Source organism: Ovis canadensis, chromosome 26, assembly GCF_042477335.2.
Source record: "Ovis canadensis isolate MfBH-ARS-UI-01 breed Bighorn chromosome 26, ARS-UI_OviCan_v2, whole genome shotgun sequence".
Lineage (NCBI taxonomy): Eukaryota > Metazoa > Chordata > Mammalia > Artiodactyla > Bovidae > Ovis > Ovis canadensis.
Window position 1 is genome coordinate 54306543 of NC_091270.1, and position 14139 is coordinate 54320681.

Sequence of the window (14139 nt, forward strand, 5' to 3'; positions counted from 1 at the left end):
TGTTCAGGTGGCTTCAATTTTAATAACCAAGTCTATTTTGTTTTCTTACAGCAATGAATTTAGCAAACTAGTTGCGGAAGAATATTTGAAGTTTTTTGATTTTACAGGAATGACACTGGATCAATCTCTCAGGTATGATTAAACATCGCCTGTTCTTTGCTTCTAAATAATTAATTCTAAGAATAGAAAATGATGTGCTGAAGGTAAAGTCTGATTTTTACTTTTTTAGACCCACAGTTACTTTGTGACCTTAGCTCAGAGTGTATTATGGAGAGTAAATGTTGTGGAAAGTGGGGAAAATGTATTGTTTTTGTGAAATTATACATGAACCCATATTCTGCATCAAGTATATGACAGAGCAAAGGATGCTGGGAAAGTAGGGCTTGGAGAAATGGAATCTATGGGAATTGGGTTTTTGAATGATCAAATTTTTTTAAAGGCATAGTTTATAGACTGCAGAATTAAAGACTTTTTTCTCTAATTATTTGTTTACAATAGCCGAATAGCCTTTTCAAAGAGTACTTTGAAATTACCTAATGAATGGGATAAAAATCAGTATCAGGACAATCAGCAGCAAGTTATCTGTAAAACTATTTTAGTCAGTTATTACTTGTAGCTGATCTGTTCAAATGGGTTTGGAGACACACTGACCCTCACGTCTCACACCGTACTGTCCTGTCAATTTCTAAGCACAGCTGAAGGTAAAACCCAGGCCGCATTTAATCTTATAAACTCTGTGGTGTGTCAGAGCCTGGAGGAGCTCTGAGACCATCTTGGGTAACGCTCTAGTTTTACAGATCAGGAAACTGAAGCCTGGGAGGTGAAGTGAGAATGCAGAGCAGTGTGTTAGTCTCCGGCTCTTTGCATGAATCAGGGGTACTTAGAGGTTTTCTGATGAAAACAAGTAAAGGTAGGGGAAAGATCTGTATTTTTGCTTTGCTTTCTCACATGGTTTATAAAAAGAAGTTTAAGAGACATTAAAGTTAGGTCAATATAATTTAGATTAACTGCAAGTAAGGAAGACAGCAACATTTTCATCATCAAAATAATGGTTTATGATATGTTTCTTTCAAAAGTAGGTTTTCTGAGGACATTATAAATAATTTTTTTCTGTCTCATCTCATGTTTAGGGCAGTGCATGTACTTTGTCGAGCGAGAGTCCTGGATACATCTCTAATAGACCATACTCTTAGTGACTCTGATCTAGACTGACATTCCTAATTTAAAAAATAAATTAGGGTTTTATTTTCCAATCTCTTCCGCATGTACCAAGTTAAAGATAGTCTATGGTGATAATAGGCAAAATAAAATGAGCAGATATCTACTGTGCATAAGACAGTATAATTGTAATTTTAATAGTGGGTCAGTGGTGATTACCATCAAGTAACAAAATGACAAAGAAACCCTGTGATCTTTGTCAAGTTTTAAGACATAGATCCCGTGGTTATGCATCCAGACTTCAGCGTTCCTTAGTTTTTTCTGACTCGTCTTTAAAAATGGCTTCCTGACATCATGTGTGGGAATCACTCACCTTCCCAAGCCTGTTTTTTTGATGTGTTGGCCACCATGCTGATGCTCTGTCATCTTTTATATCGACCTTTCCTATAATATTAACATCAGTATACATTTATGTTGAATAACCATCTAGTGATTTTTAAAGCATCACTGTAAAATATCTTACTTTGTATTATTAGTTTCTTAATTTTATATGAATTAAGTTTAACTGTCAAACAGAGTATAGTCACGTTTTCTAAAAATTCACCTTTTCCCTTTTAACTCTTTTTTAGGTATTTCTTTAAAGCATTTTCTCTTGTGGGAGAAACCCAAGAACGAGAGAGAGTTTTAGTACACTTCTCCAATAGATATTTTTACTGTAACCCAGATACCATTGCTTCACAAGGTAATCTGATGGAAAGCTTAAATTACTTTTTTATAACAAGGGCTATTTTTCTCAACATAAAGGTTGCATTTTATTGTGGGAAATATGGAAAATTATGCAGAAGAAAGTGAAAATCATCAAGTTATGTCCAATTACTTAGAAATAACTGTTAACAGTTTGATTTACTTCCTTCTAGTCTATTTGTAAAATATTTTATGTCAAGTTGGAATCAGGACAGAATTTTGTTTCCTACTTTTCTTCCCTTGCATGGTGAGCATCTCTCATGTCATCAGATATTCTTTAAAAACCATGATATTTAATGACTGCTTGATGTCCTTTACTCCTGTGGTTTCACTGTATTTTCCATGTCCATAGTATGACAGTATGCTTTCTTTAAATCGCTTATGGTTTGTCACTGAGATTTTAATGTCTGTGCACATTGTAATAAACGAAATGCTGCTGCTGCTGCTGCTGCTGCTAAGTCACTTCAGTCATGTCCGACTCTGTGCGACCCCATAGATGGCAGCCCACCAGGCTCCCCCGTCCCTGGGATTCTCTAGGCAAGAACACTGGAGTGGGTTGCCATTTCCTTCTCCAATGCATGAAAGTGAAAAGTGAAAGTGAAGTCGCTCAGTCGTGTCCGACTCTTCGCGACCCCATGGACTGCAGCCCACTAGGCTCCTCCATCCATGGGATTTTCCAGGCAAGAGTGCTGGAGTGGGGTGCCATTGCCTTCTCCAAAATGAAATGCTAGCTTTCCTCTTTCTTCTTCCCATACGCCTGATTTTCTAAGCTTCTTGATGAAGTGCACGTGTAGTTTTATGGTTAGTTCCAGAAACATTTGCAAATCTCACTGGAGTGTGTGGTGTCTATCTCTAGTGCTTTCTTTGGGCATTCATTTTTACAACACTGCCCACTGACTCAGGTTTATGACTTTAATGACCTATATTTGTGTTTACTATTTTAAAGAGCAACTTTAAGCTATTTAAATTTTTGATATACTCTATGAAGAGAGATCATTTCTCCATTTCAATTCTTATAATAAGGCCAAGCTTTCAGGGTTTAAAATAAAAAAAAAAATTGGAGTGTCTTTCATAAACTTAAGAATTCTAGACTAAGTCATTGAGACCGGATGCCCTAGAAATTATGATTGTCTCTTAAGTTCTGTGTGCCAGTTAACAACGAGTTGGTGTTCTTTATATTGACGAAAGTGATGGCTCCTGCTGCCTATGGCCTGCCGGCTATAGCTAAATTAATCGTCTGATTGTTAAAGTCATATTGTTTTCTGTAAAATGGGAACTGTCTTCCTTTATTCTTTTGATTCTGCTAAGACCATCTATTCACTGTATCACTGTTGGTCTTGACAAGAAAATAAAAGGTATAGAAGTGAATTGTTTTTCTTAGAACCTTCTTCAAATCTAAGAAGATACTGACATTCCTAAGTGAAGCAGGGACTATGGATTTGTGTACTCAGTTGGCTGTTGATAAAGATATTTGAGAGTTGGCTGCAGAGTTTTATAAATACTTTCAAGAACTTGTTTTTATATGTATTTAGAATACTGGAATAAATGAACTTTTAGGCATTTAGCAGCATCTGCTTAGAGATATTCTACTAAGAGAAATCACCTACTGAACTCAAAGGCATATTTTGGAAAATGAGGCATCTTTAATTCATAAATTCAGCAGTTGGACAAACTTTTTTGTACATTTAGTATAAATTAATAAGATGTTTCTCCTATGTGCAACTGCTGTATGATACTTGGATTGAGAATTGCAGGGAGACAATAGTGCTTTTTCTTTCCCTTTATAAAATAAAAAGAGAAAGTAATGTTTCCATGTAAGTGTGAAATGGTCTTGCTGGTTTGGTTAACTTATTTCCTTTACATAGTTAGTTTTTACATCTTCAGTGATTATTTCAGTATTTCACTTTTGTCTGATCAGTTGTATCCTGGGCCAGTCAACCTAAATGTTGCCTTAGAGGACTGGCGAGTGAGAGGATAACTATTCCCGTCTATATGTTTTTAGCCAGAGAACTAATACCCAAAGGGTAAGCAGTGGAAGATGCACATCTTGGTTTTCTTTACCTTTTGCTTCTTTCCTAATTCACTTTGTTTCTAGAAAATAAGATTCAAAAATAACGGTATTAAATAATTTATTTTCTTTTCCATATCGTATAGAAAATTGAGAAACCATAAGTAAAAAGAGTAAAATTATAATTTTATTATCCAGAAATAATGATGTCTTTTAATATTATATTATAGATCATTCTAGATGTATTATATTTAAATAGAATCATACTGGATATAATTATTGTGAAATATCTTTTTCCATTTCAATGTGTGTACTTGGGCCACATTTTTAATGACGTCAATGTAACAGAATTGTGTCTTAGGTGGGTCATATTCACTCACTCCCATTGTCGGCAAGCTTCCTTTAGATATTCTTGTATTTTGGGTAGTTCTTTTATTTCATGAGTATTAATATGAAGTCCCCGAAGTAGATTTGCTGTGTCAAAGGACACTGTTTCAAAGCTTTAGGCATTTTCTGTCAAATTGTCCTCCAGAGGTAGGAACAATTGACTTCATCACCAGTAGAGTTCCAGTCGGTGCACTGAGATTCTTTTAATAACGTTTTCTTCTCTATTTTCTGTTTCCCCAAATGAATATGATTAATTGTGCCTAGCCACAGGATTGTGTTTTCATAGGTTCTTAACTAAGCATAGGTATGCTGTTTTGATAATATTGAGTGGTCCAACAGGAGCTAGTGAATTAATGCTTTCTGTCCTTGTCTCTCTTCCATTAGATGGAGTCCATTGCCTTACCTGTGCAATGATGCTTCTTAACACAGATCTCCATGGCCATGTAAGTGTAGGGGTGTGGAGCTGTCTTACAGAGAAAGCTCCAGAATTTCCTGGGCTTATCTTTGCTTTTGTGTTCATACATGTTTACTTTCTGCGTTCTTTTATCTCATTCTCTACACGGCAGGTAGGTAAACATAAATCTTTGGAAAAAGAAACAACTTTTTTACATGCTAGCACTGAGCATAATTTTAATAAGTACCATATTGTCTGCGTGTCTGGAGTTGTTCTAGCTGTAATGCGTGTGGTCTGTTATCTTCTTTGTCCACTAGATGGCAGAGACAGCGCTTTTACTTTTGGTTTTGGTTTTGTGTTTTGGTTAGCTATGAGGGTTGACACAGGATTGCAGAAAGAGGATGTTAAGTTAGATCTGAAAGTGTTGACTATGTTTTCACTAAATACAGTAGCAAGTGTTAAGAGCTGAGTTTTTCAAACACCTCTCAGCTTACCTGGTCTTTTGCTTGTTGAAATGTCAATATAGTCTACTTAAAGTATAGGATGAACATATTAAATTTATGATTATAACTATACTTTCACCTTTCACAGAAGTGGAATTTTAGCTTTCACTTAAATTGTTCACATTAGAGAAAATAAATGTTTTAGTTAAATATGGATCAAATATAGATAGATCAACATGTACATAGCACAAAAATTATTTCATAGTCCCACGTCCATTTATTTTGAAGATAAAATCATGTTTCTTATAATTAGTCTAACATCATCCCTTGATTTGGCATATGGTTTTTACCTTGCAATTAAGAAATCACATTAAAAGAACTAAAACTTAGATAATGGCCCTAATTTGTTCTTCTGTTCCAAAAGGTCACACCTTATTGTAAACAAGAAAAAGGATAACTCCTTTTCTTGTTCTCCTCTTTAAGAAAGGCAAGTGGAGCTGTATGGGGTCCTTAAGATGGACTGAGGGGGACAAGCCTCAGTTTAACAGGGCAGTAAAATGTCTTGTGGAAATGAAGGTACTGGGATTCATTCCCACAGCGTGAGCCTTGAAGTGAGTGTCAGAGTCTGACATTAATTCAGCTTGGCGTGGGGCTGGCCAGCCAGCATGCCGTCCTAGCCTCTGTTTTCCTGTTACCAGTGAAGCAGGCTCTCACTGCTTTCCTCTGTTCATCCTGTGACCCCCTTCTCCCCTCACTCAGTTTCTTAATCTGACTGTCAGCTGAAGGAGACACTTTGATTATGCTTGTCCACACGTGACATTGACCTAAGCCAGTGGGTCCCAGCGCCGGGGATCTTCTTCACATCGGCTGTCCTGCGGTCCTAGCCACATACCATACTTGTGTATTTACTCTGTTCAGACTGAGAAAATGTGTGAGAAAGAAGAAAAGAATCTAGTAACAGTGTGGTTCTTTTTTCCAGGTTGAATATGTCATAGAACTTCTGGAGAAGTAGCCAGAGGTGCAGGCATTTGTTTCTATTAAGGGGGCCTCCCTGGTGGTTCAGTGGTAAAGAACCCGCCTGCCAGTGCAGGAGATGCCGGTTCAGTCCCTGGGTTGGGATGATCCCCTGGAGAAAGAAATGGCAACTTATTTCAGTGTTCTTGCCTGGAGAATCTCACAGACAGAGGAGCCTGGCAGGCTATACAGTCCATGGGGTCGCAAAAGTCAGACATGACTTAGCGATTAATAAACTACTACAACCATTTCTGTTAAAACTGGATTGGTTTCTAAAAAGCTAATATTGTTTTAATAACACTTTCAAATAAACATGTATCTTATTAATCACAATAATTTGAAACATAGCATTAAATAAAGGTGTGAGGTTTGTTGTTTATTCAGATAACTCCACACGCTTGATACACAAACAGGACCCCCTGGGGTATCCTGTGCATGGGTTCAGAACCCCAGGTCTTGGATTCGCTCATCTTCCATGTTTAAGGAATTGAAAAGAGATTAAGTGATATACCACACTTCTTTTTGGCAATTGGAATATAAGAGAGAGTTTGTATAAAGGAATGGTTTAGTATTATATCTTGATATATGCCAATCATACATAATTAACAACTAGTTATAGTGGCAGAATTACATATGAGGGAGAAAATGATAAATACAAATCTCTCTGTATCTTCAAAATCATGTTTTTAGTGATTATTTGTTCTCAGCTTTGTTTTTAAAAGTGTATGCTCCATATTGGAGATTGTCATTTAAGTTTTGTATATTAGACTTTTTAATTCTTGTATACAATGAATACTGTTACAAGACTGTTGAATATATAGTAGCTGTCATAGAAACTAACCGTGTGAAAATGTGTTTCTCTTCTTTTCCTCCTCTGGTTTCTTTTTAAAAATAAATTTTCCTTCCAGGTGGTAAGTTTTTAATCCATAATTTTGGATGTAGCGTCTCTTGCATCATGATTACCTGAATTATGGGGCAGTGTCTGACTTACTAGCATGGCTCCTATGAAAGTGAATCATTCATAAAGACTATAAAGTGAATTATTTCTAATATCTCCACCTCTCACCCTCTCCTTATTCACCTCTCATTACTTAGTCCAGAGCCAGAGTAATCCTCTTGGGAATGAACTAATAATCCACTTCCCTTTTCTTCCCTGCCATTGTGTCTTAACCGCAGTGTAATAGCATGACCTTTCTAAGCAGTGCTGAGACAAGCCTGCGCTCACGCTCTCGGTGGGGAAGGTGTAACCTGGGAGGTTCTCTTAAGGCCACTGATTGGGAATCTTCCTGTGCCATGGAATGACGTGTTGAAAACACATTGGCGTGGGCCTTTGTTCTTCCTGCTAATCTTACTAATGAAATGGTGGAAGGTGTACTAACATAGCGAGTCTAATACCGTGCTGTATGTTGGAATGCTTTCCCAGCTTCCCCTTTTCTAGTTTATTCTGTCATTAAACAAGCACTTTAGTGTTCATGCTCCACTCCAAGTTTGCTGCCATCTGGGTAAGGATCAGAGGTCAGATCGAGTGGTGTTGGTAGGCTCACCACCCTTCGCCAGGTTGCCTACAGAGGTGGTGAGGGCTATCTGAGGTGCTGCAGTGGAGGAGTACTGGGGGAGGGGGTCTCTTAATTACATACATTTCACTAAGTGGGCTGCAGAAAGCAGTCTGCAATATATACAGTATTTTTGGGAGAAATTCATTCCGATGTTATAGTCATTTCATTGGAACTAAAGAATAGTGATTCCCTCTGTACCTACTTTAAAAAATGTGAATGATTTTTCCCATTATTATACCAACAATATGGACTTACTTTTACTTACCTGCAAGTGGTTTACTAACCTTTTAAGTAAGTATTTTCTAACTGTGGTCACTTTTGCCAAGTAATCTCTTTTTTTTTAAATGCCCCTTCGTCTATGAAGTCTGTATGTGGGTTAGACTTTTGTACATACAGATCAATTTCTATCAAAACAGTAAACATTCATTTTTCTCTTGTTCTGTTGGACAAGTTGTACTGCGTATTGTTACTATCAACAAGCAGAGAATTGAAACTCTATTTTTTAAAGCCTTGCATTTTATTGGAAATAGTATGAATAAAATGATTTATCCTGTTAGAATACATTCATACCTTTTCCTTTTCTGGGCTACTCTGCAGGTCTGCTCTATTAACTTAGAGTATCTCTCTTGTCCTCCATTCATATTCAAAATCCAGCCTCTTGAATCCAAGACTGAAGACAGGCAGCAGGGCTGGGACAGTGGTCGGGAGGACTGGACCCTGAAATGGGAGGAAGTTTCAGAAGAAGACCTGAGATGCAGTAGAGAGTGGGGTAGGTGGAAGCATAGGAGTTGGCCAGTTTCTCAGCTGAAGGTCGGAAGCAATCCACAAGACAGTGCTGCCCAGGTCAGGCCATGGTCAGAGGCAGTAGCCAGGGCATTGCTGTCGATCAAGATTTTGCGACAAATCCGCCCTTTAACACCACGGCTCGGGATTTTCAGTGACAATTTTTATCTGAAGTGTGTCTGTGCTTTCTGGCAGAGCCAGGCCCCCAACCACCCCACTCCACCCCGCCCCCACCACGCATGGGGGTGGGGAGTGGGACGTGGTCCTTCTGGAGCCTGTCTGGGCTGGGCGCCTGCGGATGCTCTGTCCTTGGGATCCTCGGCCTGCTGCTCAGTATCTTCAGGTTTGTTGCACAGGGCAGGACCTTGCTGGTTTTTTGAGGGGTTGAGTTATGGGTTAGATAAGGGGTAAAACCACAGCAAGGACACTGTACTGGTATAGGAAAGAAAGAAGTCAAGGAATACAGTATAGCTTTTGTGATAGGATAATGTCAAAAAGTTGTGTCGTTCCATTGGAGATAGATCTTAGGAACTCATTATGTTTCAATTTGTAAACTGTGTGAATAATTGTGATAATTCAAAGATGGGCTCTCTAGGACACTGAAATTTTGAAGGCTGGGTTAAATAAATATTTGGTTATTATCAGAAGTGGAAAATGACTGTTGTAAGACTTGCAGTTGAAGAATTTTAATGCTTTTCCTTTTCATGTCGTGCTGTCTCGTCTCTCCACCCTCAGGAGCAGCACAGATCTCCGTGAGGTTGCTAGGTAGTCATTTTACACCTCAGGAAACCTCTGTGGGCGCCTGCGGTTGTCGTCCTGGTAACTGACATCTGCCCCCTCCTGTGGTGCGGTGGTCTCTGCGGACCCCTCTTCGTGTCCCTGCAGCGTTGTTTCCTCGGTCCCTCTTCCAGGAGAGCCAGCCCTGGCTGCAGTTTCTTTTTCTATCTGACCCCTGTCCCTCTGTGGACCTCCAGCCATGGGTGATCTTTATCTCCAGTAAGCCTCCTCGCCTTGGAGTCCTCTTTTACAGCCCTTGGTGCTGCGTCCTTCCTTTTCCGGTTGGACTCTGCAGCCGCAGTGACTCTTCCAGGCTCTTATCACTTCAGACTGGCAACTGCCTGGAATTTTAGTAGGAATCCTTACTTAAGTGCGTCAGAATCAATCACGCACGGGGGCGTCTTCCTGGCTTTCCTCACTCCTCAAGATGACAGCCTCCCTTCCCATCTTCCTTCCCTGCATTTCTTCCTCCCTGTCCCTACCCTCTTCTCTTTCTTTTTGGTAGTTCTACTTTTCTTAGAATCGGGTCATACTTATAAAACACAGCGGGTGTAGCTTTCCAGTTGAGTCAGTGGGGCTCATTTAGGGACCTCAAATCCTCTCACTGATACATTGTTCAGCCACTCCACCCTTCTCTTTCTTACCAGGATGTGTTTTCACATTTGCACAGATGATTAGTACAAGCTGATAAAGGAAAGCAGACTGAACTCTTATTAAGGCAGGGTTGGCTCTTTCCTCTCGCAGATAGTTTGGGGAAGATGGGGAATGAGGATGAGGAAGGGGATAGGAACCTCCGACCTCTGACCCTCTTATTTACTTTAACGTCTGTCTTTCTAGACAATCATGTTAGAAGCAGAGATCAGTCTTTGAATTAATAATGAGAACAGTCTTTTCCTTTATCTTCTCAAATTTTAGAGAAACTAATTTTTATGAAGCAGTAATAAAGCCAGCTACTAAATAATTCTCAAGCTTTTTGTTCTCAGGTCCCTTTATACTCTTATATTTTGAGGGCCACCAAAAAACTTTTACTTATATCTGTTAATATTTACTGTATTAAAAACTAAAGTTGATGATTTAGAAAATTTATTGAATCACTTTAAAATAGCATTAATAAACCAATTAAATGAATAATATACTTCTACCAGACCACCTGACCTGCCTCTTGAGAAACCTGTAGGCTGGTCAAGAAACAACAGTTAGAAACGGACATGGAACAACAGACTGGTTCCGAATCGGGAAAGGAGTATGTCAAGGCTGTATATTGTCCCCCTGCTTATTTAACTTATATGCTGAGTACATCATGAGAAGTGCTGGACTGGATGAAGCACAAGCTGGAATCAAGATTGCCGGGAGAAATATCAATAACCTCAGATACACAGATGACACCACCCTTGTGACAGAAAGTGAAGAAGAACTAAAGAGCCTCTAGATGAAAGTGAAAGAGGAGAGTGAAAAAGATGGCTTAAAGCTCAACATTCAGAAAATGAAGATCATGGCATCTGGTCCCATCACTTCATGGGAAATAGATGGGGAAACAATGGAAACAGTCAGAGACTATTTTGAGGGGCTCCAAAATCACTGCAGGTGGTGACTGCAGCCATGAAGTTAAAAGACATTTGCTCCTTGGAAGAAAAGCTATGACCAACCTAGATAGCATATTCAAAAGCAGAGACATTACTTTGCCAACAAAGGTGTGTCTAGTCAAGGCTATGGTTTTTCCAGTGGTCATGTATGGATGTGAGAGTTGGACTATAAAGAAAGCTGAGCACCAAAGAATTGATGCTTTTGAACTGTGGTGTTGGAGAAGACTCTTGAGAGTGCCTTGGGTAAGGAGATCCAACCAGTCAATCCTAAAGGAAATCAATCCTGAATATTCACTGGAAGGACTGATGCTGAAGCTCCAATACTTTGGCCCCCTGATGTGAAGAACTGACTCTTTTTAAAAGACCCTCATGCTAGGAAAGATGGAAGGCAAGAGGAAAAGGGGGCGACAGGATGAGATGGTTGGATGGCATCACTGACTCGATGGACGTGAGTCTGAGTGAACTTTGGGAGTTGGTGATGGACAGGGAGGCCTGGCATGCTGTGATTCATGGGGTCACCAAGAGTCGGACACGACTGAGCCACTGAACTGAACTGATGAGTGATAATTATACTTAAACAAAATTTAGTGAAAAAATAAGCATTTAAAAATTTTTGAAACTCTCTTTCATGTTTGGTTTAATAGTAGACTGCTAGATTCTCTGCTTCCGCATTTTGTCACAGTATATCACAAGTCAGGTAGCTTCTAGAATACTCCACTGTAACTTATGAGAGAGACTGAAAAATGTTTTTAATAATTTTCAGTTATTATGAAAATAGGTTTGACTTCATGGATACCCTGAACAGAATCCCTGAACCGTTCTTTGAGAATCACTGTGTTATAATAGTATTCTCAGTTGCCATACATATTTCTTTTCTTCATGCTATTTCTGGCTCCTTTTTCAGTGGCAATGTATTATAGAAGTGCTGGGGGAAATCCCAGTAATATTTCAGGTATCTCTAAAGGTTGAACTTTTAGCACACTAGCTTTGTGTTTGGGGTTTATGAACGAGTACTTTGAATATCACAGTTACAGCTTCCTGATTTGTAAATTTGCAAAGGATCCTGTTTTGCCAGCCAATTGTGTGCACTAAAAACTGGACACCTGAGGGCAGCAGAACACAGTTAAGCTTGTTTGATAGAGACGCACAGGAAACCCAAGCCAAGAAGCAGCTTTCAGCAGAGCTCCAGAGCTGAAGCCATTACCAAGTCAGCAGCGTGCTCTTTCAGCACTTACTGTAACATGCTGGAGGAGGTGGCGTTGCCATGTGGGAGGGTATGCCTGCTGTGTCTTAATATCTCAAGATTTATGAAGCCAGATTTTACCAATGGACCAAGAGAGCCTTCAGTTTCTCCGAAAGCATGTTTTCCAGAAAGCTTCCGGACTTTACACTATTAAAAATGAAAAATTGGAGGATTGCTTTGCTAATTCTTCAACCTTTCGGCCAGAGTGTAGACTGTGGGCTGCTTCCTGGTGAGTGCAGAGTCGAGATGCCACTTCAGCAGCAGCTCACCCTCAGGCCTGAGTGAGGGTCAGGTCTTGGCTGGAGCTGCATTCTCCGAGCGTCAAGGAAGCGGGCTCAAAGCAAAGCCGTGGTCATGCTTAGGCTGTAAGTCCAAACGTACAGTTTTGGACTGTAGCTTGTGTGGTGCCTAAGACAGTGCTAAGAAAGAAACTCTCCATCTTACCTTTCCTCCTTCACTCTCAGTTACCTCTGAAGTCCGGAGCTGATTATCTGCTGGGGTGGGGAAAAAATGCCACCACTTTAGCAGAGGATAAACCCGAAGGTAAAGTCCAGAGTGTGTCGGATGCCTGACCCATTTGCTCACCCGTGATGCGTCCTCGGGACCAGGGCTGCCTCCTTCCATTTTCCTGCAGCCTCATGCTCAGACGCTCCAGTCGTGTGCAACTCTTTGCAACCCCGTGGAGCCTTAGTGCACCAGGCTCCTCTGCTGTGAGATTCTCTAAGCAAGACTGCTGGAGTGAGTTGCCATGCCCTCCGCCAGGGAATCTTCCCAACGCAGGGATTGAACCTGTGTCTCCTACATTGCAAGCAGATTCTCTTACCAATGACCCACTGGGGAAGCCCTTCTTATCGACTAAGGGCCTGCAAACTATGCCCCACAGTCCAGCTGGTTTTCCTGAACACAGTCACACATATTTGCAGACTAAAATGACAGTGTTGAGTAGTTGTAACAGGGATCTTACAGCCTGTAAAGCCTAGAATATTTCTTATCTGATCCCTGACAGAAATTTACAAAACTTGTCTCTTCCAGACTCTTGCCCTGGTCTATGAAACCTTCTACTTCCTTTCTAAACATAGTAGGTAAGGCTGAGGAGGATCCTTTTACCTAACATTCTAAATGAGAAACGTGTTTACATCCAAGTTACATTTTTCATTCATCAAATACTTTATCTCTAAAAGGAAACAAATGGAGAAAACAGCTCTTTATTTTTAAGAAAATATATTTTAAAATGACTATTTAGTCATTTTGGGAGAATAACCTTAAATTTGTCTGGGAGTGAGAACCCCCAGTCTGGGTTTTTGTGTGTTTTTTTTTAACTTTTTGACTAGTATTTTCTCTCATTAAGGATAGTACCTTAATTGGCTAAATTGTCAAGATTCGGGCCTGACTGGTATTTTTGGGATTTCAGATAGAATTCTTTTTGTGGCTTCTCCATTTTAAGTTTGATTAAAAATGCCTCCAGATTTTAAAGATATGATCTCCAGATTTACATTCTTTGAACATCTCAGATTTGATTGGAAGTACTGTATTGATTCCAAAAAATAATTTTGTGCCTTTCAGTGCATAGGAGGCCTTTTCAAATTTCTGTGCTTTATTCATTTAATGGGAAAGAATTCAGAATATCAGAAAGTTTTATGAAAGTCCTGCCTTGGCATGCAACTGCCAGCATTTGTTTCCGAGCAGGCCTCCTCTTTCCCAAAGTCATGATTCAACTTGAAAAGAAAACAAGGCTAGAACCATGATGCCTGTGAACTGTTAGGATACAAAGTCAGTGATTAGAGTGAGCTTTGACAGTATTTGTTTGAATAATAGTTTTTCAAATTAACTGATACACATTGGTATAACAAGGTCTCATAAGTACTTATAAGGACTGTTTCTTGATGACAAAGACCATTTTCCTTTGACTCCCTGATAAAAATAGCATAAAGACTTGGGGACTGTTTAACCATAGATGTCAGCAAGATGCAAAGTGGACTGATCTGACCGTTTGCTTTTGCTCCTAGACCTCACCGGGAAGAATTACTAGTGAGGCAGAGGAGGACAGTA

At 39.6% G+C, this 14139-nt stretch overlaps 1 protein-coding gene across 12 annotated transcripts in view; it reads left to right on the forward strand.

Moving 5' to 3' along the window:
* PSD3 (pleckstrin and Sec7 domain containing 3) overlaps positions 1–14139 on the forward strand; it is a 589734-nt gene that overhangs the window by 358049 nt on the left and 217546 nt on the right. For 8 of the 12 annotated variants that reach the window (XM_069572780.1, XM_069572779.1, XM_069572782.1 and 5 more), the window contains 3 exons: positions 52–132; positions 1788–1900; positions 4682–4740. In XM_069572780.1, the coding sequence (XP_069428881.1) occupies positions 52–132; positions 1788–1900; positions 4682–4740 (253 nt within the window). Of the gene's footprint in view, positions 1–51; positions 133–1787; positions 1901–4681; positions 4741–8358; positions 8474–14139 lie in introns of those variants that run through there. The other 4 variants (XM_069572790.1, XM_069572791.1, XM_069572792.1 and 1 more) reach the window with 2 other exon arrangements.